Source organism: Populus alba, chromosome 3, assembly GCF_005239225.2.
Source record: "Populus alba chromosome 3, ASM523922v2, whole genome shotgun sequence".
Taxonomy (NCBI): domain Eukaryota; kingdom Viridiplantae; phylum Streptophyta; class Magnoliopsida; order Malpighiales; family Salicaceae; genus Populus; species Populus alba.
The window spans coordinates 157,072-180,281 of record NC_133286.1 but is presented as its reverse complement, the minus strand read 5'-3'; the positions used below and the strand labels follow the sequence as shown (position 1 = coordinate 180,281).

Here is a 23,210-nt window from a genome sequence, read left to right as displayed (position 1 = left end):
TTTTTTAAAGTAGATATATTCAACTTTGCTTGAAATTTTCAAATCTAACGACCGTTGCTCATCCACTCCTAGCCCCACCCACCTCATGTTCCTGAAAAGAACGTGGTGGAGAGCGTGGGCTAGGCCTTTCTTGGACAACTATTGCTTTTGTTTCCACGTAGTTTTTGCTATGATTCTTCTTTTTCTTTTCGCTATGTTTTTTTAACTGGTTGTTTCAGCTGCGGTGGATCATGGAACTGGGATTTTTAGCACTCACACTCTACCATCGAATCTTTGACTCATCCCGGGATCTAAGCAGTTGGTCTCTGCCCACAAGTGTCTAGAGAATCATGGTAGCAATCAAATGGAGTTGAGGATTCATGAAAATCTGTCACACTCGATTAACAAACATTTCACAAATGAAGGTAGAGACTACATGATTCCGTAATGAAGATAAAAATCTATGGAATGGCATCTTGCAGCATTGCATATGGTTTCTCTGGCAAGCTGCTTGTGAGCCTCAGAAATCCGCCACCTTTATCACGTCAAAGCTACAAGAAATTACCTTCTGGTGGTGGTCTATCCGAAGAAACTGGCAAGATTTGAAGTGATATCATACACAGGCCACACATAAAACACGCTCCATTCAACCACTTCGAAGAATCATCAGCACAGCATAAATACTTTCTCCTCTTATGACTTACAAGGGAAGATGAATGCCAGCTTTATATCGAGGAACAAACTAAAAAGGAAAGTATTGCACGATGCACAACATATAAAGGTTTTTAGTTGTTTTTGGATGGTGCAGCTTCTGATTTGATATTAACTGGAACTTGTATAATCGCCTGACAAGCAGCATCATTCAAAAATAATCACTATGAGCTTCTTCCAAAGAGAACTAAAACGACAGACATGCACCGCAAAGCAAGATATGAGAAGGCTATATGTATTTATACACAGAAGGCATATGAGCCAGTGTAAACCAAAACACAACTCAGGAAACTGAAAAAACAAGATAGCACATTTCCCATTCTTTCATCGGTTGAGAACAAGAGGTGGAATGGACAACTTTTTGGCTGCTTTGAATCCAAACAAGCACGCACTGTATGATATAATTCACAAAACAAAATGATAAACAAAACACAATACCTATTCATAAAGACAGTCTCATTCTCTACAAATGACAGGATTGATAAACAGTCATCCACTATCTTGACATAATATTAGCGTTGTGTGTCCAGAAGATGTACTGGTCATTCCTTGTAACCCTGCAACAAACAAAGCCTTGACTGTTCTCTTCATCATTCCTTTATATATTTCCACTGCAGCCATTTATGGCAAATCAGCATCCAGGCCCAACGATAGATGAGCGGTCCTCTGTGTTAACAGCTGCATCAGCATTAGCACTGACACTACCACCTTTGATCTCTTCATCACCTGAAAGTTTAATCTTGGGTGACAGCCTCTTGACTTCTTCAGATGCATAGATAAAAATCTTCTTCACCATGCTGCAGAACTCACTGCAATCAAATAGCAAATTAGTCGAGTTAGTCATCAACAAAGCAATACAATTCTCTCTAATTTGTAAGCATGGTTAATACAAAAAATCTGAAACATCTTCAGGACAATGACCCATTTTAATTATTGTTAAGGATGAAAACTCGAGAATATAAGAATGTGTGAAATGAACTTACAGCCATGGATCATCTCCAACCTTCATCATGTCATCTTCATTATCAGTATACACAACCTGCCATTTCTTCGTGGATCCACTGAGCTCACCTTCAATATCAAACATCTCCTCCAGCTTCCTCAGCAGGTCTTCATAGCACTCAAACTGTGTCAAATCAACAGCTCTTCCAACAGCAACGCCTTGCATGTGAACCTGGAAAGATACATAAATCATCAAATATTCATTGCTAGAGTTGCACAACCAACATACAGTAAAAGTATCATACTCCATATCCACGCTATCCATCCAATGCCACACTTCAGTTTGCTGTAATGATTGTCTCATGGAGAAAGTCTAAGACACTTGCTAACTGTTTTTTCAGAGTTGGGGCAGCAAAACTAAAAGATAGTGTGCATAGCATTCTAGTTGACAATAGAAAGATCAAACGGATTTACCTTTGTGCAGCTCCTGATTTGCCTACTTTGCAACTCCTGAGGAGATCTCAGACATGATTTCTCAGGCTCAGAATGCTGATCAGACTCGGCCTCCAAAGACACAACTGGGCGATCATTGCCCACTGTTCCAGACACAGTAACCACTGGTGAAGTTCCTTCTGAATTGAAATTGTCAATAAGTTGAATCCCGAAAAGTCTGTAGCCAATCCCAGTGCCCTGTCTCCTTTCTCCCAAATCTTTGTTTACAACTGGAGCAAACGAATCTGTGACACTTTCCACTTGGTTAGGCCGATACATTGAATTCGGGGAAACACTGGTCACTTGACTATTGCCACAGAAGCTAAGAGAGTTGGCCTTTGCAGTGGTAGAGAAATTGGGTGATGGATAAGGGTCTCGTCCACGTTGTGATTCACCATATGAGAAAGCTGAAGACTCAACCGAAGGTTTCCACATACCTAACGCACAAGGGTAGCAGGAAGTTTATCATAACATGTCAACACAAGCAGATGGAATGAGGAAATATGAATTGGGATGTGGACAAACCAAGTACAGAAAGATCGGCTGTTGGTGAGGGCAAGACAGATGGCCGTGGCCGCTTGTTCCTCTGCATAGGTTGGGAGTTCGAAGGAGTAGTTGCAACAAGAGGTTCCAAATCCCATGGTGATACTCTATCTGGACGCAAGATGGAAGAAGGTTCATCCCAATGGATCTGGCAAACAATATGATACCAGTCATGAGCAAAGACAGGTATACTTTGGCATTGGAAATTGGAAAATGAATTAGAAAAAAAAAAAGGTGGCACTCAATATCAGAATCCATAATTAATAAACTATTAACCAAACAACCTTTAATGATCTCCACTCAGAATCAGCCCATCCCGATGATATATCATCTCCAACGCCAACAATGGTGCCACTAAACCTGTAGCATAATGGACCATCATGATTTAAAAGATATCATCAAATTCTTGAACCAAGTTTTAATTTAGAGTGAGACATACCTTCGTTCAGGAACTTCCTCACCCTCAAATCTCATCTTAAACCTCATCCCTACAGAAAGCTTGTGGTTTTGAGCTTCAATATACTTGTTAAGATTTACAATGAACTCAGACCTACTTGTTCTGAAAACAAAATAAATAAATAAATAAATAAATAAAAGATTTATTCAGAAGATATATCCATGCAAGAATCTCAGAAAGCAACACAAGAATTGCATAAATGTGAAACTATACCCTCATACTTATCCTAGGCTACAGCAAGCAACCCTAAAATGGACTGACAAAAGTTACTGATTGGAAAGTGGGAATTAAGGGAAAATGTACAATTTGAGTAGTAGTTGAAACATCCAGGAAAAGACCTTATAATCAGAGGTTGCTAAATAACAGTAGAAGCATAAACATCAGTTTCACATTTCTCCTCAATATCACATTAATGCAACAGTCATGTTAAAATGAGATTCTCCCTTCTGAAGGTAGCTGGCAATTACAAAGTACTGACAATTAAAGGCTCTACATGAACCATTAGGCACATTATCATGCAAAGTTCTGAATGTTGCTAAGGTAACTACAAATTACAAATGACTTCAAAACAATAAGATAGCGAGAAAATTGGATGGATAAACTACAAAGTAGTTGGTTTAATACAACTAAGTGCACAAAAACCTTGGCTTGTAGAAGACAGAAAAAAGGGTTCCAGTTGCAATGGCATGAGAAGCAGTAGCAAGAACCCCTAGATGCATGCTTTGGCTAGATATAACAGAAGATGGCATATTTGTCTGTTGCCTCATGAGCCTCCTTACTCCCACACGAAGCTCGCCATTTTCTCCCCTGCAGGGAGTATTTCAATCAATCATTGACAATTCTGTTTAGCAAGAAAATCACTGCAAAAAAAAAAAAAAAAAAAAAAAAAAAAAAAAAACCACCATGGACAATATACTTACCTTAGGAAGATGAATGCATCACCCGCAACTAACTTTTTTGAGCTAACAAAGACACTCCACCCTGTTGTGAGCAGGTGACGCCTTGGTTGACCTGCAAAATGATCTTTTAATCAGCATTTTAAGGGTTAATACAGAATATTGTTCGTACTTTGTGCTAGGATACCATGTGATGAGGAAAAGTAGCTGACATCAAACCCCACATATAACAAATGATAAAAAAAATGTGGAGAAAGCAGATGATTTATACCATATCATGGTTTCTCTTTCCCTAAAATCCTTTTCCTTCACATAAATCTGCATGATGCAAGGGAAAGGTAAGGGAAGGAAGAGGAAACCCCTTTCAAAAACCTTAGGAAACCCCTTTCAAAAACCTTAGGCCCACTTTCTCTGAACTGGCATGGGAATTAATTGCCAAATGGCTTGCTGAGATGGACAATAGTGGAAATAAAAGGTTGTTTATGTGTTATGAACAGCAACAAAAACAAAGCCTCCATATGATCCCACCAACAGGTGCTCTCTGTTGGATCAGATCAGGCTACAGCATCAATGGTTCTCAGATGCTCACAACAAAAGGCTCAAAAGTAGGGACGCAAACCACAACTCCATACATATATATACAAATTCTACATAAACGAAATGCCAAACTGAGGACAAAAACCTTTGGAGACATGCCATGAACAAGTTGCCAACTGTATCTACAAGGTGTCATATCAAGCAATAGCAACTACTTCTAACCTCGAAAAATGTGTCGAAAATGCCACTCATTGCCATGCAGATCAGTTGTGACCAATTCCTGCCAAGGTGGCTGCTGAGACATATCCTGAATGAAAAGGAGAATGGCATAAACTCACAAGGCACATAAGTAGCCCTATAATGCATATTAGGAATGTCAAAATGATAAAATTTAGATGCTAACCAAAGGTGGCAGACAATCATCTGCATGCCTTCGAAGAACAGAGAAACCACCATGAGTGCTTGTGTCAGAAGCAGTAAGTGTCTTGCAAAATGAATGGACCGTGCATCTCTCAGGTTCTGGGAGTGGAGGATCAGGACTAGTAACCTCGCTTTGCTGATTCATAGAGGAAATGATGACAATGGCAGATTTGGAAAAAAAAAGTACAAAATAAAAATCCACTCAGAAACCTTGTCTGCTACAAAAATTGAGAGCTTACATCTGGTTCAGGAAGCAGTGTTATCTGGGCATAAACTTCATCTGTTTCAGGTTCAGCCTACAATCCATAGCAAGAATAGTGGATGAACCAATATGCAGAAAATAATCCAGATTTTCTCACCATGTTAAAAAGAACCCATGTTAGGATTCATCAAAATAAATGTCAGATTTTCACCACTCACCCTGCGCTGTACATTAACCACTTTACACAGAATTTTGGATGGAAGGTTAAATGAGGGCATTTGCTGCTCCATCCCCTGATGCATAGATGCTTCAAGCTAATAAAACAGATATGCAAACTCTGTAAGAAAACTGCAAGAGAGAATATACAATAGAAAAGGTGGGAAACAGGAACTTACCTACATATCTATGAGTACAATATTTTACAATAAGCAACATGATATAGTGCAAAATTCATTGGTCTGCACTTTATTTGGGAATACCTGTTCCATGTGACCTTGAGGAAAATAATAAACTCGCTCCCCTTCACAAGGAAGAGTGACAAGAGGTCCAGCACAGGCATGCCATAGTTCTTTGTACAAAGCATCATTGCATCCCCCTATTTATGGAAGGTCACCGGGTTAAATTTCATGAAGTGACAAACAGAAAGAAGACATACAAAAGACAGCCAACACCACAGATATCAGGAGCAAGTTAAATTATAGCTAGCCATGTGAAATAGGTAAACGAATTGAAGAGAGGAGCAGGTAAAATAGGCCATTACAAAAGATCACATTGCTAGGGCACAATTAAAAAACCACCATTTCAAAGCAAAACTTTCCCCTACAGGAAAAATTTGACATTGCATGGGATTAATAAGCATGAATTGTCATCTCCTAGCCCGATGTTATCAGACAAATCCAGCCAATTACATCTGAATCAATAGTTCCCACCTCCAATCAGCCCAGTACAGGTTTAGATTTAACAAGTTCAGTAAAATATTAAATTTAAAAAAGCAAAACCTCAAGTTATTATTTACAATTTGACAAAAAATTTATGCTGAACTGCAACTGGAAAATCAGTGAATAGAATACCAAGTTTCAAAGAATTTGAAATTCAAAATAAGAATCATCACATGTGCAGCTGCAGGCAAATTAAAATTCTAGTGTCAGCAACCCTAATTGTCTGAAACTGTCCAGTTGTGAAAGGGAGGGAGGGAGGGAGGGGTAGATGTAAGAGTCAAATTTAAAGAGGTGAATCATACCACCAAATCCTATATAAAGACATCAAATCTTGTTAACATAGCTTTAACAAAGTCATTTGCCAGCCTTCATCAAAACAAATGTGCAATTCAATTCAGTTCATTCAATGATGTTGGGAGAAAATGGATAGCATAAATTGTTGTTAGGTCAATGTAAATGGATCAAGCAACCATTGCAAATTCATGAATTCCACACTAAAAAATAGTTGACACAAGCTGATGTCGCAATAATCCCATCACCAATTGGAAACTCAGTATGTATCCTGTCTTGTAAACACAAATTATAGAAAGCATAACAAAACAAAACTGTAGAAAACTCAAACCTGGATGGGGGTTTCCTCCGGAGGTATGATTCATAGCTGCAGATACCATAAAAAAAAAAAAAAAAAAAAAAAAAAAAAAAAACCACACAAACCCTGAATGAGAAGCGAAACCAATCTATAGAAACCCTTCTATAAAAGCTGCTCCATCAACAACAGAAAGGGAATGAAAGAAACTAGTAGCAATCATTTAACTCACCAAACAAAAACAAACCCTTTAAAGATATTCCATTTACTATCACTTATTGTCATGCAGATTGATTCAGTGTTGCCTACTTGAAAGGAGACAAAGTCTGACTTAATTACTAACCATTTGTCAGTGCTAAATATATCTATCTCTTCTTTTTGTCTTAAATGAAGCAACAAGACTTGGCATTTATTTTTTCTTCAACGTCAACTCCGAATTTTACAAAAAAAAAAAAAAAAGCATGGATCTTTCAAGATTTTAAAATGCCCTTCACGCTTTTCACAACCCAAATCCGCATTTTCTTTTGCACAGCATATGTTTTAGCCACTACAAAATGAAAAAAATAAATTCTTACAGGAAAATTAAAATGAATCCACGATCATATCCTAAAACTCAAAAAACCCATCTACCAACATACACAAAAACGTACACAAAAAGCTTGATTACAAAAAAATAGAAAAAGAAAGAAAGAAACCTGATGCTGGGACAGAGAGGAACTGTGAGAAAACAAAAGGGGAAGTACACTAGAACTGACCAGGGATCTGATGATAAACAAGTTATAACAACACCTAATTTCTTCACTTAAAATTCACTAAAACCCCTCTATTAATTTCTAGGCAACTAAAGCCCAGTAACAAGGAAGAAAAGAAAAGAAAAGAAAACATGGAAATCACAGTACCTTGCTCTTGAGGAGGGGAAAGCTGTGGGTAGGCAAGAAGGACCCGAAGATAGAAAGTGGTAAACAAGAAGTTGAAGATAGATTTGGAAGAATTCAGATGAATCGATTGGATCGAGAAGCATATAAAAAAAAAAAATATATATATATATATATATATATATATATATATATTTATATATACACGTACAGATAGATACACAGTAAGTGCGTGTTATATCGTCAATGTCTTGTCCAAGCCGACACGACTTGTCTTTGGCTCTCTTGTCTGCTACCCCCTCTTTTTATTTTTCTTAATAATCTCTCTCTCTTTTCTTTATTGTTTTTACTTTTATTATCTCTAATTTAATTCCATTTCATTTTTTTTCTCAATCACTCATACATGTTTTTAAATATATTTCGTATTAAAATACAAGCTATTTTTTTATTTTAAATTTAAAAAATATTCTTTCTGAATCCAGTTTTCTAAATCTCTTACACGTTATCAGATTAATTAGAATATATTATATTAATTTAGAAGAAATCTTTTGATATAATTGGAATATATTATATTAATTAGGTAGCTTTAGGACACAAGTTTAAATTCTATTAGTTACATTAATTACTAATTATTAATTGTAACATTAATCTATTTACGTATGCTTGTAGTAAAAACGAGACCCCCACGTTACATCGATGACTTTTGAGAGGGAGTAAAGGCAAAGGGATACCCTTCGATGTCCTTTTATTCCTTTAAGGATTTATTCTTTTATTTGTTTATTATTTTCTTATAATATAATGGGAACAATTGTTTTAAAAATTGAGACTTTGGTTTATCTGAAGTTTAAATTGATATGGATTTAAAAAAAAAAAAAAAAAGACAGTTAACTTAGTGACCTGGTCGTCCTGACTCGCACCTAGTCAATTTATAAAGTATTAGGTGTTGTGGTGGAATTATAGTTTTATAAATTATTCAATTTTTTTTAATTAAGTTTTTATATATTTTTTAATCGTTTTGATATATTAATATAAAAATATAATTTTTAAAAAATAAAAAAAATATTTATTAATTCAATATATTTATAAGCAAAAAATACTTTAAAAAGTAATATATATCATTGTTCTAAACATGATCTTATACACTGTTTGTTTTTGCGATGCAAAAACACTTTTAAAAAAAATTATTTTAATTTTTTTTTTATATATTTTTAGATCGTTTTGATATGTTGATATTAAAAATAATTTTTTAAAAATAAAAAATTATTATTTTAATGATTTTTAAACCAAAAAAACATGAAAAAATCATTATTACCACAATGACAAATAACTCTTGTCATCAACCTATTAACTCTATTTTTTTTATCCTTATCAATGATCTCTTACTTGCATTTTAAAACTACCGATCATATTTTTAAAACTCAACTTAACAAGTTAACTCGGTTGATTTGAAGCCGAAACTGAGTTGGATTTAAGAAAAATAAGTAAAGGCAAAAACCTGGGTTGACCTGATGCTCTGGTTAACCTGGTTATAACTCGTTGACTATTTTTTTGAACAAAATTAATATCATTTTGAATTATAAAACAAAAATAAAAAATCAAAGTTGATATGATGACCTAATCAAAACCCGTCACTCAAATCTTGGATTGGGTCGACCACCAGGTCAAGTTTAAAAACTTTGCCACCGATGGAACAAAAAATGACAAATTCTTTCATTTTTTTGGCCAAAAAAACAAATAAAAAAAAGAATGAAAGAATTCTAATTCTATAAGGTTGAATAAAATAAAATATTCGATTGATTATTTAATATGTTATGATTAGTGTGTGATTTGTTGGTTTTTCAAGGTCAAAATAAAATAAAAAAATAAAAAACAGACCAGTGCATACTATGAACTAATGAATTAATAAGTATAAATATAGAATTAAGTATAAATATAGAATTTATAACAAACTAATCGCTTCACATTATCTGAATCTAGATAAAAAAAAAAAAAGTCAAAATCGGGATAGAATCTACTGGTCATTTCATTGTAGCAATTAAAATCTTTTTTGCACAAATAAAGTAAGAACCAATCTGATTATGAATTGTAAAGCAAAATAAAAAATTATATAGATAAATGGAAGGATGAGAGAAAGAGAGAAAAAGATTATCAATGATATAGGATTCTAATATGTTTAAGGTCTATAGGTCATATTATAAAAGCTAATGTAATAAAGCATCAATATCGATTGATTCATAATTAAATGAATCACATTCATAGAATAAAAAAATCAAGAGCCTCGAGCCAATAAGGACTAAGAATATTGACTCAAAAACAAATTCATTAAGGAGGGGCTCCATTGTATAATTAAGACCTAACCATTAATCGAAAAGCGATGGGAACAATGAAACCTATGAATATATAATATTTTATTGAAAACGAATCTTAATGATTTATGGGGTAGGATAGCAAAACGAACCAAGAGACAATCCATTTATTCTGAGAGGTCATGGGTTAACCCTATAAATGAAGTAATTATTGAAAGAGTAAATATTCTCGCTCGTGAAGATTTTTATTTTATATTATTTGATTTCTAAATTTTAAGCGATCTGATCTAAATAATTATAATAAATACAGACTTGTTATAAGATTAGAAGAACATTATGTAAACATTATCTAAAAATAGACTAAAACTAAAAATAGAAATAATTATCTATAAATTTAGAATTCTCAATGAATTTCTATATACTATATAGAAATAGAATACATAATTATCTATATAAGATAGACAAATAATAAGATATACAAATTTCTAATCTAATAAATAGATTAAGTGAAATATCAATATTTATGTATATTTTCTTTTTAGTCATTATCAATTATAATCATTTCATTCGCGAGGAGCTAGATGAGAAGAAACTCTCATGTCCAGTTCTGCAGTAGAGATGAAATTGCGAAACAACCATCAACTATAACCCCAAAAGAACCAGATTCCATAAACAACATAGAGAATAATGAAAGGAATATCTTTCATTGATTATCCATGTCTGCATTTCGTATAGAGGTTATTATATCAGCAAGAGTGTCCCTGTCCATAATAAACTAAAATTTTTGTTGCCTCGTAATTTGATATAATCACATACTTTGTTTTTATTTTTTATGAATTAATTATTTTATTTTTATTAAATATTCATTTTTATTAAAGGTATATGCATGAAACACAATCTACTAATTAATTTTAATTTAATTGATTTTGTTCAAATATCAAATAATATAAATTATGGTTTATATCTCATCTTATATCTTATAATGTTCTTATAAGGCTTTATTTTATAAGACTTGAGGTGCTAATGAAACTATTTTAGTGAAATTTAACTATTTCAATTCCCAAGCGATTGCACCAAAAATTCGAGTTCCCTTTGGATTTCCTTCTTGATCAATTACAACTGTAGCGTTATCATCATATCATATTATTATACAGTTGTCAAGTTTGAGTTCTTTAAAAATACGCATAATTACAGCTTTGATCACTTCAGATCTTTTTAAAGGTGAATTGGGGATTGCTTCCTTGATCACAACAATAATAACGTCACCTATATGAGCATATTGGTGATTAATAGTTCTTATGATTCGAATACACATCAACTCTCGAGCTCTGCTATTATCTGCTACATTCAAATGGGTCTAAGATTGGATCATATTCTTTTTTAATCTGTTATTTCAATAGATTGGGGAAAAAAAAAAAGAAATATTGTTTGTCCAAAAAAAAACAAAGAAACTTGCGAAGTTTTTCCTAACAAAGGCCCTTTTCTTTTAGTTATGTATTCCTATCTCAAAATAATGAATTGAGTTCATATAAGTATTTTGGACGCTGCTATTGAAATAGCCTTTTTGGCTATATTTTTTACTATGTTTGTTTTATGTTTTAAAAGCGTTTTGAAAAAAATTATTTATTTTTTGTTTTTTTTCTCTGTTTTAAATTAGTTATTTTATGTTTTTAACTTATTTTAATATGTTAATATTAAAAATAATTTTTTTTAAAAAATATTATTTTAATATATTTACTAGTAAAAAACATTTTAAAAAATAATAATTTCACTATTTAAACTTTTGATTTAAAGTTGATTAAGGGGATTGGTTTTGTATTAAATGTTTTTAATTCCTTAACTTTTAAAGTATCCTTTTAACCATGGTTTTGAAACTCGGCTAAGTTTGGCGGGTTAACCCGGGACTTGGTTGACCTGGGGCTGGAACCGAGCTGAGTTGAAGAAAAAACAAAGGAAGAAAAAACCCAATATAACCTGACTGACCTGGCAGGTTGACCCTGCGACCTGGTCAAGACTCGGCCTCAAACCCGTTGACTTTTATTATTTTTTTTATTAAAACGATGTCATTTTGATTTTTTTTTTTAAAATTGACTCGGCGACCTGATCAAAACTCGGAACCCAAGCCTTGGACCGAGTCGGCCACCAGACTGGATCTTAAAACTATGCTTTTAACCTCTTTGTTTCTTTCTGGAATGACAGTATTGCCTTGTGTTTCTTCGGAGATGAGTGCAAAAGGTGCATTGCATGCATTTATTAAATTATTTTTAATTTTAAATTTATATTTTAATAACATTTAATTACTATGGCATAATAGAAAAGACAAAAAAAAAATAAAAATAATTAAAAATAAAATTATGTTTGATAATGACATTTAACATAAAATAATTATCTTTATATTATATTTGGTTATAATAACATAAAATATGATAAAATCTATTTTATTTTTAATATGTATTGTTGCTAAACTTACATATTTAAAATAATAATTAAATATTATTTTTAACTTTAATTTATACCGAGTGACATTAATAATATTATAATATCATTAGTTATAAAACTACGAGTGACTTGAAATTAATAATATTATAATATCTTTAATTGTAAAATTAGGATTGATTTGATGGTTAACCTAAAACCTGGACTGATCTGAATTTAAAAAAAAAATATAAAAATTAATTTACTTGACTTTACTAATAAAAAATAATCATATTAAAAATAATAATCCTATTTAAATATTGGGTTCACAATAAAAAGCAGGAATAAATAGACAATTGGCCACCGAATAAATTAAAAATATAAATAATATAAATCATTTACTAATTAATGGCGTCGCCCGGACTCGAACCGGAGACCTTCAGTGTGTTAGACTGACGTGATAACCAACTACACCACGACACCTTCGTGGAGAATTCGGGAGCTAATAATGGTAATACGTAATATATTGAGATGTTTGAACTTTAAAATCTCCAGTTGCAGTCCGTGTCCGTGATTTTGAATTCTCTCGTCTATTCAAATTTACAATTTAATCTCTAGAGAGAGAGAGGGGGGGAGAAGAAGATGATACTAAGAACTCCACCGGCAAAGCGAGCAAGAGGAGGAGCCGCCGACGCAAATGCAAGACCTATCATCGAGAGCCCCCAGTCGGAGCACCACCGCGATAATCATCTAGTTATCTACGAAGACAACAACACTCCGCCGCTCCAACACGAACAATTCCTCTGCACCTACCAGTGCCGCCAATTGGTCCTGCTCGCTCAATCACACATTTCTTTCACAAGTTCTGTGTATTTTATGTACTCATCTGCTCATCCATTCAATTTCAGGTTAAATCGGATTTTATAGACGCGTTGAGTAGCGCCGAGAAGCAAGTTCAGGATTACCAGTCTAAATTACTAGATATCAATGAAAATTTCACCAAATCTGGTTGCTACTTGCTACTCTCTTCATCATCATCATCATCATTATTATCATTTAATAATAATAATAATTATTTAATAATCTTAATAGTATTATTATTTAATGGTGATGTAGAAGGTGAGAGGAAGAAGTTTCGAGATAAATTGTTGCAGACAGAGCAACAACTTGCTGCTGCCAAAGGACGCGAACATGCTCTTCAGCAACAACTTCTTAAGGAAGTTAATGTTAACCAAGAAAGGTTCAAGAAACAGTTAGAATCACAAGCTAACCTTGAGGTATACAATCCCAATGCTTCTTTCTTTCTTTTGTTTTTTAAAAGAATTTTTTTTTAAAATAGAAATGAGGGATTTTTGGTATGTAAATTCTACTGCTACAATATGTTTGATTAACTAATTCAATTTTTTAGCCATTAATTCCTTTATGTTAGCTATCTAGGCAACCACCTTAATAATCTTAACAATTTCTTTCTTATGAATTGTAATTTTCAGCATTGATTTCCATTATTATGAAGCAATTCTAAAATCACAATTATGAAGAGTAAATTTTCTATTTAAATTCAGCTTTAAAAGTTTAAATTCTCATGGCATGGTCGGTACCTTCTTCTTTTTCCCTGTTTGCCTGTTTGTGGTATTTCAAATTGTTCCTCTTCTTTGAAAAAAATGCTTCTTCCATTTCTGTTTTAGGTTAAGCTTGAAAATGAAAAGAAACTGCGCCATAAAGCTGAATCCTCAGCAGCTTCTGCTGAAGAGAAAGCAAGTGTTTTAGAGGGAAAACTTGGCCATCTTTCTGAAAGCATAGAAAGGGAGAAAAAGCGTCTCAATACTGAGCTTGCGCAGCTGAATAGAGAATCAAAGCATTCTGTTTCTAGAATAAGGGCAGATGTAAGCATCTTAATTTGTGGATTTCCTTTTTATAATGGCTTAGCTATGACCCAAAGTTCTAGTTATCTTGCTTATTTTTCTTCTATGTAGCTAGAAAAAATGGAATGCAGGGCCAAGCATGCTGAGAAAGAATCAGAGCTGTGGAAGGAGCAGCTAGAAGATCTGAAAAGGCAACTTACTGAGGTGTCTTACTTTTATTCTTGTTTTTTCCTTTTATCTAAAAGTGGATTGTACTCATTGACTGGTGTGTTTAGTAAGCCAAGCTTCTACTTGGTGTAAATGTTGGTCTGCATTGATTTAGAATGACATGTTTAAAAACCTTCCAGAATCCTTAACGTGCAGTAGAGATTTGATCACTTTTTTCATCAAGTCTTTTTATGGCCTCATCTTTTTTTTTTTCCAGTGCTCGCATCAAAGAAGTGAATTGGAGAAGAAATTATCAAGTTTCACTTTTCAAGAAGGTTCTTCTACTGATAGCAACAGTTTGGTTAAACATCTACAAGAAGAGCTTAGAAATTTTGTAAGTTTGGTTTCTACACATACCTCATACTCAGATAAAGGGTTTTGCTACTTTCAATGTCCATTACAAGTGATATGGTAATCTGCTGGTCATTCACCCAAGAACTGTAGATGAGTGAAGTTCAGGCAGGTTGAATACTTTTTTCTGTATATAGGCTTCTTGCTGAAGTCGGTGCTATTTAAGTTATTAGGTGAATGCAAGCTGTATTCAACTCTGTTCTGCCATGGTTTCTTTATTACCTTGGTTGCTTTGACATAAAACTCACATGTATTTGCGCTAAGAAAACTAGAAACTCGAGAAATGACTTTCATTTCTGCATGCAGTTGGGATGAATAATTTGGGAAGTTCAGCTCTTGTGTTCTGGTGGAAACATACTTTGTTTGGTGGTGTTTTTGTCTTCTATTCTGATGTATTTATGTTTTGCTGCTGAAATTTGATTTTGAAAGTCCACTTCATTGTTTTTTGGGTAGCAACAGCAGTAAAGTTTTTGCTGAAGTTCATGGAATTGTATAAAGTGGTGTTTAGGTGTTAGTTGACATGGAATTTGAATACGGAATAATTATTTTTGAAAGGCATGTTACCAATTAAGTAAGGCTGACATTTTGATGAGGAGATAGTCATTGTAAACATGGTTGTAAATCTAAGATATCTCATACTGGTTCTGAAAACAAAGCATGGAACTCCTATTTCAACTTGCTGTTAATTGAGCCTCATCTAGAATATCTTCACCAAATACCAGCAGAAACATCTTGGTCATCTCCAGTGCATGCCTTAAAGTTTTACGTCAAGGAAAATTCTCTACTTTATGTTGTTTTGCAAACATCCAAACTAGAAATCAAGAATAATAATGTTTTCATCCTACTAACCATTAATTCACATGCGAATTCTTGCCCTACAAGGACTGTCACTGTAATAAATAATTATTGCCTTTTCTTTTCTTTTGTAATTTTAGAGTGAATTTCTGTTTTACATTTTTCTTTGTTATCCAAGTGATTGCTAAGTATAATTTATACATATTTTTTTTGAAGATATAATTGACATGTGTTGAATTATGTATGAAGTTGAATTTGATCAGTTTATATTTATTTGAATTAAGATAATAGTTTGGTATTGTGGATTCAATGTTGTTACCATGGTGAAAACTTTATTCAAATGAAAAGAAAATCTGGAGAACATTTCCATTAATTAGTCTCCCCCCCCCCCCCCGCTCTCTCTCTCTCTTCCTGTATATATATATATTTATGGTGCTTAATCTAATTTTAAGTTTTTGTTAAATGTTTGGAGGCCATCTAAGTTTGATACGTATCTCATACCAGTTGAAAATTTGGAATGGTTTCCGAAATGGTATTGAAAACTATGATTGTAAAAAGTATAGCATTCTATATTGCCTACAAATGCACTCACTTATATAGGGTTACATTATGGCATTAAGTGTGCATCCAGCTCACATGAAGTAGCAATGCTGGGTGTATGCTAGATATTTTGAGCAAAAACTTAGAATAAAAGAGATTTGAAATATCTATATCCATGAAGATGAAAATATTCCAGAGACTATGAAATTGTGTATGCTGGTTGAAATGTTGAATATCCCTCTATCTCTAATTATCAACTATGAGTACTTTCAGGTGTTGGCTACACCGGGTGACATAGGTGTCTTAATATTGAGGATCTCACATCATATATTTACAGCATGCTGGTGATCATTTCTCTTTCCATGAATCCTTTTTCTCATCGCCAAGTGATTTATCAATGTTCGACATTTTATAGGAGACTGAAGTGAGGGAAGCAAGAAAGATAAGATCTTCCCATGAAAGCATTGAGTTATTGAAGGAGAAATTGCTGGAAGAAAAGGGCCGCAGAGAAAGAGCAGAGTCAGAGTTATCTAAGTTACTAGAATTTGAGTTAAATATGAAGAAGCTGGAGGATGAGATGTCTTCTTGGAAGTTAGCAATAAAGGATATTCCTGGTGTGTCATCTTATGATGATATACCTGTTAAATTTGCAGCATTACAGAGGTATGTTTATTCTTTTAGCTTGTTGGTTTCAATTGCTTCATTATTTAAGTCTGCCGTTAAGCCTTAAGGTTGCCTGCATGTGGAAATATTGACACCCAACATTTTGATTTTCTTTTTCCTTTATAAAAGATTTTGTCAGGGTGGGTGTTTTCTGGTGTAAGGTTGAGTTTCTTTCCATTCTATCTGTACTTCACAAAGCATCTTTATTAGTTGAAGCAATTCACTTTCTTTACAAAATCTATGGTGTGAAATAGTTCGTTACCTGTTAATATTACAATCATTTTGTTACTATGACAGTAAATATAAATTGAGAGCTTAAAGGAAAAGCTCAAATTAGCTGCCCTGACCTTTTTCTCATTTTAGTTTTTGCTCTCTGATGTTAAATGTATCTGTTCAATGCAGAGAGGTAATTGATAACATGATGAAGGCAGGTGAGGCAAACGCACATTTCAAACAAGTGGAGGTGGCCTTGGAAACTGCTCAACTTGGTAAACAAAATGCTGAAACTGAGGCTGCATTGGCCAAAGAGAAGGCAGAAGCATTGAAATTGGAGGTCAAACAGATTGAATTGATGGTAAGTATTAGCTTAGGGACATGTATGCTCTTATAACTTTAACACTTCTTTTCTGTTTTGTCCAAATGAGTTCAGCAATTAACTTTTTTGTTAAAGTCAGAGGTGTTTGCTACTCATGGATCTGCTCTATTCAGCAAATTTAGGGGTGGGGTGGGGGGGGGGTTGCTGACCAGATAATTTTGAGTGAGAATGTCAAAATCCTTCTACTTAGTGTTTAGAGAATTATCAAGTTTGGTTACCTGGATAAGTATTTGGTGGGGGGGGGGGAGGGGGGGGGGTGCCCCTTCTAAATGAATTTCTCATGTTGGCTCTGCTATTGCAGCAGTTTTAAGAAAAATCCTCAAGGTGGATAGTGTTGTTGGGAATAAGAACTAAAATTTGGAATAGTGTTGCATGTGTAAATGGAGTTGTGCATTTTGCTTATCCACTAACTGTGTTTGAGGAGATTCAGTCATTATTATTTCCCTTGTTTAGGTAAATTGAGTTACTCCACAAACAATGGAGCAGATGTCAAGAATCTAAGAGAGAGTTCCGGGGTACCGGGATATAACTGTGTCAAATTTTTTTCAGTTATGTCTTTTGTGGAGTTGATCTTGCTTGCAGAACAATCTAAACAGAGTTGCCATTGCAGAGGCCTATGTCTCCATTTTGGATATGTTCATGATACTGCTTCATTTTGTCTGTACACCATTTATCCTTTGCCTTTGATGCCCTAAAACTTTTTCACGTTTTCGTGTCTGGATATCTCCCTTTCTGTCACCAAATTCTTATGAGGCATCATTTTTGGGGGTGCGGAGGGCTGTTATGGTTTATGCACTGTGGAGATGAGTGGTTAGGGATTTCTTTTGTTTCCCTTCTCCCTCCTCCTTCTCCTTTTGCTAATTGTTGTTAGAGCTCCACAGGAGCTGTGTCCTCTTTCTTTTGTTCTTACTGACTTGGAGGATGCTTGAAGAAACTCTTGACGGCCTTGAATGAACATTCAGGTGCTTGATGTAGTGATTTTTCCTCTTCTCACCATTTCCTCCCCCCTCTTTTCGCCAATGATAGTGTTAGAGAAGTGTTTTCTTTTTCTGGTAAGTTAATGCCATGACTTCTAGTTCATGCTGCTGAAGATGACCCATTTATTGTCTTAAGATGCTAACTGGTGGGGTTAATGCTTGGTGATGCAAATCAGAATATCGATTTTATTATATGAGTATGAATTCATCCTTAAACAGTGGTGAACATTCAACATATTTTTGTCTTCCATTGATATGGTGCAGATTAAATAAATATATTGATGGCTAATTGCAGCTCTCTATGGTTACTGAAGAAAGAGATAGGTTGAAGAATGTTGTCAATGAATTGAAGAGGCCAAAGAATGATCAAGGAGGGGATGAAGCAGCCAGTGGAGTTCTTCTTCAGGTCTTGGAGTTGAATAGTTCATCTATTTTCCTTGGAACTCTTGCAATCTTTTCTAACAGTCTTTCTTTGCACTTTGCTTTTCATGTCCAGGAACTTGAGTCATCTCTTGCACAGAAGGAATTTTGTATTAAAGAATTGGAGAGTAATCTACATGCACAGAAAGAAGTCAATAGTCGCCAATTGGAAGAAATAAAGACACTCAATGACATGCTAAATAATGAAGCTAGAAGAATTAAGTCATTGGAAAGGGAGGGTGATCGGCTTCGTGCAGAGATCTCCCTATTGGAGTCTAAGGTAATTTCAAAGCTATTCCAGGAATCACCAGGCGCTTTTACGCTTGGGCACTTTATTAAATGTTTTATTGACTGCTCTAATTTCTTAACATCTATTCATCTTCCAAACATGAGAAGGCACTTTGACATATTCATGTATGAATGATGTTTGACTTCTTTCTGCTAGGAGAAGGTCATTCATGAAGGAGCAAAATATCAGTTCTGTGGAGGAAATCTTGTTAGTTTCCATCATAGGATTATTAAGTCTGTTGCTCCTGATCTTTTCATACTAAGTACTAAGGGATACGCATCATTATTGCCTGCATATTTTTTGTGTGGAATAAAGGCATGGTTTGATGCTTGCAAAAATGTACTTTAGGCAAACTTGGTTTTTGTATCTGGTCTTGCATCCAGATTTCTTCATGCTGGTAATTGTACATATCAGGGATGCTCCCTGGATATAATTAAGTGCTAGGAGGCAGGTCTGTTGTTAAATAATGTGGTTGATGAACTCCCCTTTTCTTTTTAATCCATGGGTTTATTGTTTCTGTTAAATAATGGATGCTTCAGGATCTGTTTGGCATAATAGAGTAGGAACTTCTTAATGCTGGTAGCCGAAGTTCATCCTCAGACAAGGCTTGAGAAACACTTCTCTTCTCATTGTAGGTTCAAGGCTAAAATTGTACATGACTGGCTATGTTCTTGTAAAACTTTGTCTCATAGCCTGAAGGCAATTAATAAATAACTTACCGAAGTATGAACTTCTGATAAGACATGTTTCTCATGTCATAAGAACTGTCACATATCTGAAACAGAGTCCATTGAGCTTCTATGTTAAGAATAGTTCACGGGGAAACACACAGATCCTTTCACATATCTGAAAGAGAGTCCATTGAGCTTCTATGTTAAGAATAGCTCACAGGGAAACACACAGATCCTTTCAGATGCACACATAAATATTTTAGCCCTTCTTTTGGTTATTTGCTAAGTTTTTTCTCTCTCACATGTGATGTTTCTTAAGATCGTTAAAATTTGCTTGGTTTTAGGTGTTACCTTTATGGACACTAGGATATTTAGAACCGGTGCAAAGTCATAGAAGTTTCCTTATTTATGAGGGTTCAATCTGTATCTGTGCTGAGATGATTATATGCTTTGCGCCTGGGCTTATTGTTGCCGAAATGGAACTGAAAATGTTGTATCTGCTTCTTGCCTGTTGAAAACTACCTCATTTTATAGTAAGTAGGCCCCCCAAAAATTTTATGACATTAATGAAGGCTTTAGGTCTAGTTTCCTAGAGCAGTTGTTGCTTGCACTGGTTAGTGTTGGTATTCATACTTTCATATGTATGTTCTCCAGCTAAATGTGATCCTTAAAACACAAGAACATTAAAAGTTGGCAATTTATAATTCCTCGACTGTTTCTGAAGTTGCTTTCATGCTCTTATGTTAATTTTCTGGAGTGCTTGTAGAGTGATTTTATTGTACCCTGTCAACACCAGGATACCACCAAAGAGATTTTCCTGTATACCAAACATAAGCTTGGCTGTTTGTTTATGTTCTTCTATTTTCCAGTGATTGTTGATCACATTGAGATGTAAAGAACATGAAAAAGGTTCGTTTAGTGTGTGGTATGTTGAAAACATGCTGAAAGCCAACTCTTTTGTGGTGCTCTCTTTCAGTTGCACACAATTGAGATCTGGTTATGTGAATGATTCATTTGTTAAAGATGCTTGATTTATTTTAACATTCAGCTATAATCCTTTACAAATTTATTTCTTTTCCTCCACAGCTAGGTCATGGTGACTTCTCTGCCGCAAATACAAAAGTGCTGAGAATGGTTAATACACTTGCAGTTGATAATGAGGCCAAACAAACTATTGAGGCCTTACGAACTGAGTTGCAGAAGACCAAGGAGAAGTTGCAAGCTGTAGAAGAATTGAAGAGTCAGTCAGGTATCAAGCACAAGCAATTTACCTTGAACAATTATTTTATTTTCCATTCCAAATTTGTTTTCTTCATTACATTTCTGTTCTGAACCTTCCAATACTTTTGATCATACAGTTTCATGATGATTAATTGTTCAGGTGATGCGGGCAAGCTGGTGGACTCCTATATCTCTGGGAAGATAACACAATTAAAAGAACAAATTGCAACTCTTGAAAAACGTGAAGAAAGGCGAGTGATGTTCACAAAGTACTTCGAATTCTTGCATTTTTAAACCATTATTCAATTTTATCATAACCCAAAGCGTTTGATTTTATCCATTGAACAGATACAAGACTGTTTTTGCTGATAGAATCTCTGTGTTTCGAAGGGCATGCTGTGAACTTTTTGGCTACAAGGTATCAAATGTTTCTCACTGCATTTGCAGTTTGACACCTATATTGGATTTACCAATTTCATTTAAATTTGATGGTAATTGGGCCGTGGAAAGTGTCATTCTTTCTGTTTCAAGCTCCAATTGTGATAGTTTAACCCTTCATTGTCTGTTTTTAAATAAAAAAAAAAGGCATAAAGCTTAATTGCCAGGACATTCCAAGGTACTAAGATATTCATTGGAGGCATAGGTTCCACTGACTCTTCTCAGGTCATTATGAATCAGTTAGGGAGCTGCTTTCTTTTACTTGAGTATAATTGGCTTTTGCTCTTCCTTTGCCCACATCTTTTGCAGATTGTAATGGATGAACACCAGCGTTCTAATGGAATTCCAGTTACTCGGTTTACCCTGCAATCGGTCTACGCCCAAAGAGATGATGAGAAACTTGAGTTTGAATATGAATCAGGGAATACAAACATTTTGGTAAGTTAGCAAATTTAGGTTACATAAAGGTGCCTGATGTCCTTGAGAAATTATTCTACTGACAATAAAACATGCTAGTTGTGTCTTGGTGGCATTGGAACTGGAAAATGATTTCCTGCATAAAAAAACTTTTCCTTTGGTGGAAAAGGAGTGAATATTTTAATTACAGTTTGTCATCTTCTTTTCTTTTTTCTGGGTTTGGGCAATGGGATGCAAATTACTTTTTTGGTCCGTTGATTTTAGTGAAGAATTTTGAACTTTCCTTTTCTTTCTTCAATTGCAACAGGCTAACGATTACACATCACAGCCCGACATATCTCGTCAGGTATGGAGCAATAGTTTTCCTACAAATATTGTGTGTGGAGTCTGTGGACACAAGCACAGGCACAAACATGTATTGCTTGCATACCTCTGAATGCTCTTCCTTGGCCTATATGACCTTAACTGGATCATTAAAATCACCCACTCCTCTCATGTTAAAAGTATATGGGGATGTTGAACGTTAATGCCTTTGATTTTAAATGGCTAGGTTGGGCTATAACTTTCAATGCTGGTTTATATGGAAAGTGATGGCACTTTGTTTTGTGTCATTGATGCTGTTAGCCCAAAGATTTTCTTCCAAAATTTGTACCAGCACAGTTGCTTGGTTTGGTTTTTAATGACCTGAAAGTTTATACTTCATTTTCACTACTTAAAATTCTCAGTATAAAAGTTTGTCATCTGAACTGTTAGCTGAATCTGATTTTTGTTATTGACTACTTGCTATTCTAGTTCTATTATTGTTGCTTCGTTTCTTGGAATGTGGGGAAGAAACTCATCCAAGGCTTGCACCTTTTCAGGTGGATATATTTATTCGCAAGATGAACTCAATTCCAGCTTTCACGGCCAACCTGACAGTGGAGTCTTTCAACAGACGAACTCTATCGTAAGACCGATAAGAATATCCATTAGCTCAAGATTTTCCTTATTTCTCATGCAAGCAATTGCAGAAACTCTATATTTTCTACCCGTGATTTTATATTCTAGGCACTTACGTGCTGTCAGCTTGGAATGAATTCAGTTCTATAGAGATGAAAAATGGATTTGTTTGAAATATATTACTGAAATTCTGTATTCTGACCTGATTGTGATATTGATTTAAGAGGCGGGAAGAGGGGTTTGCATTTGTGTATGGAAACGTTGAGAGCTCACCTTTGATGTTAGGGTGAATCTACAGTCTTTTGCTCCTAATGATAATTTGAGCGTGGCTGTGCCTTATGCTGCGCATCTAATGGAGAGGTGAAAAGAGGAGACAGACGTTGGGGGGTGGTGGTGGTGGAGGCGCGTGCTATTGATGCCTGTCACCATTTGGATCCGGAATCTAGGTTGCTTTATACTCTTGAACAGTCTTGAATTCTCTAGACAATGTGGCCACTAGTCCTTTGCAGCAATAGTACTAATAAAC

The 23,210-nt window shown here is 34.6% G+C and overlaps 2 protein-coding genes and 1 non-coding gene across 6 annotated transcripts; 1 reads left to right on the top strand and 2 right to left on the bottom strand.

Annotated features, from left to right (window-relative positions):
- Window positions 1–982: 982 nt before the first annotated feature.
- On the bottom strand, window positions 983–7,732 carry LOC118051332 (auxin response factor 1). Of its 3 annotated transcripts, XM_073408063.1 has the most exons (16): window positions 7,603–7,662; window positions 7,399–7,465; window positions 6,740–6,775; window positions 5,659–5,774; window positions 5,398–5,493; window positions 5,217–5,273; window positions 4,961–5,113; window positions 4,780–4,864; window positions 4,045–4,135; window positions 3,767–3,931; window positions 3,107–3,226; window positions 2,952–3,027; window positions 2,650–2,815; window positions 2,107–2,561; window positions 1,674–1,864; window positions 983–1,499 (listed from the first exon to the last, which is right to left on the bottom strand). In XM_073408063.1, exons 3-16 carry the CDS (start codon window positions 6,771–6,773, stop codon window positions 1,322–1,324), a joined length of 1,983 nt encoding a protein of 660 aa, XP_073264164.1. In that variant the 5' UTR covers window positions 6,774–6,775; window positions 7,399–7,465; window positions 7,603–7,662; the 3' UTR covers window positions 983–1,321. The 3 variants fall into 3 exon arrangements, with proteins under 3 accessions (XP_073264164.1, XP_034917837.1, XP_034917836.1); XM_035061946.2 differs by lacking the exon at window positions 7,399–7,465 and having other exon boundaries at window positions 7,603–7,732; XM_035061945.2 differs by lacking the exons at window positions 7,399–7,465; window positions 7,603–7,662 and having other exon boundaries at window positions 6,740–6,803.
- Window positions 7,733–12,708: 4,976 nt separating this feature from the next.
- TRNAV-AAC (transfer RNA valine (anticodon AAC)) lies at window positions 12,709–12,782 on the bottom strand. Its single transcript has one exon. It is a non-coding gene; the product is annotated as a tRNA-Val (tRNA).
- A 79-nt stretch (window positions 12,783–12,861) lies between these two features.
- LOC118051323 (mitotic spindle checkpoint protein MAD1) lies at window positions 12,862–22,937 on the top strand. 2 transcript variants are annotated; one of them, XM_035061936.2, is made up of 16 exons: window positions 12,863–13,127; window positions 13,208–13,307; window positions 13,416–13,576; window positions 13,985–14,182; window positions 14,273–14,365; window positions 14,586–14,702; window positions 16,470–16,717; window positions 17,120–17,291; window positions 18,585–18,695; window positions 18,786–18,989; window positions 20,756–20,918; window positions 21,051–21,141; window positions 21,239–21,308; window positions 21,638–21,766; window positions 22,053–22,091; window positions 22,606–22,937. In XM_035061936.2, exons 1-16 carry the CDS (start codon window positions 12,942–12,944, stop codon window positions 22,693–22,695), a joined length of 2,172 nt encoding a protein of 723 aa, XP_034917827.1. In that variant the 5' UTR covers window positions 12,863–12,941; the 3' UTR covers window positions 22,696–22,937. The 2 variants fall into 2 exon arrangements, with proteins under 2 accessions (XP_034917828.1, XP_034917827.1); XM_035061937.2 differs by lacking the exons at window positions 20,756–20,918; window positions 21,051–21,141; window positions 21,239–21,308; ... (1 more) ...; window positions 22,053–22,091; window positions 22,606–22,937 and adding an exon at window positions 19,155–20,710 and having other exon boundaries at window positions 12,862–13,127.
- Window positions 22,938–23,210: the final 273 nt, after the last annotated feature.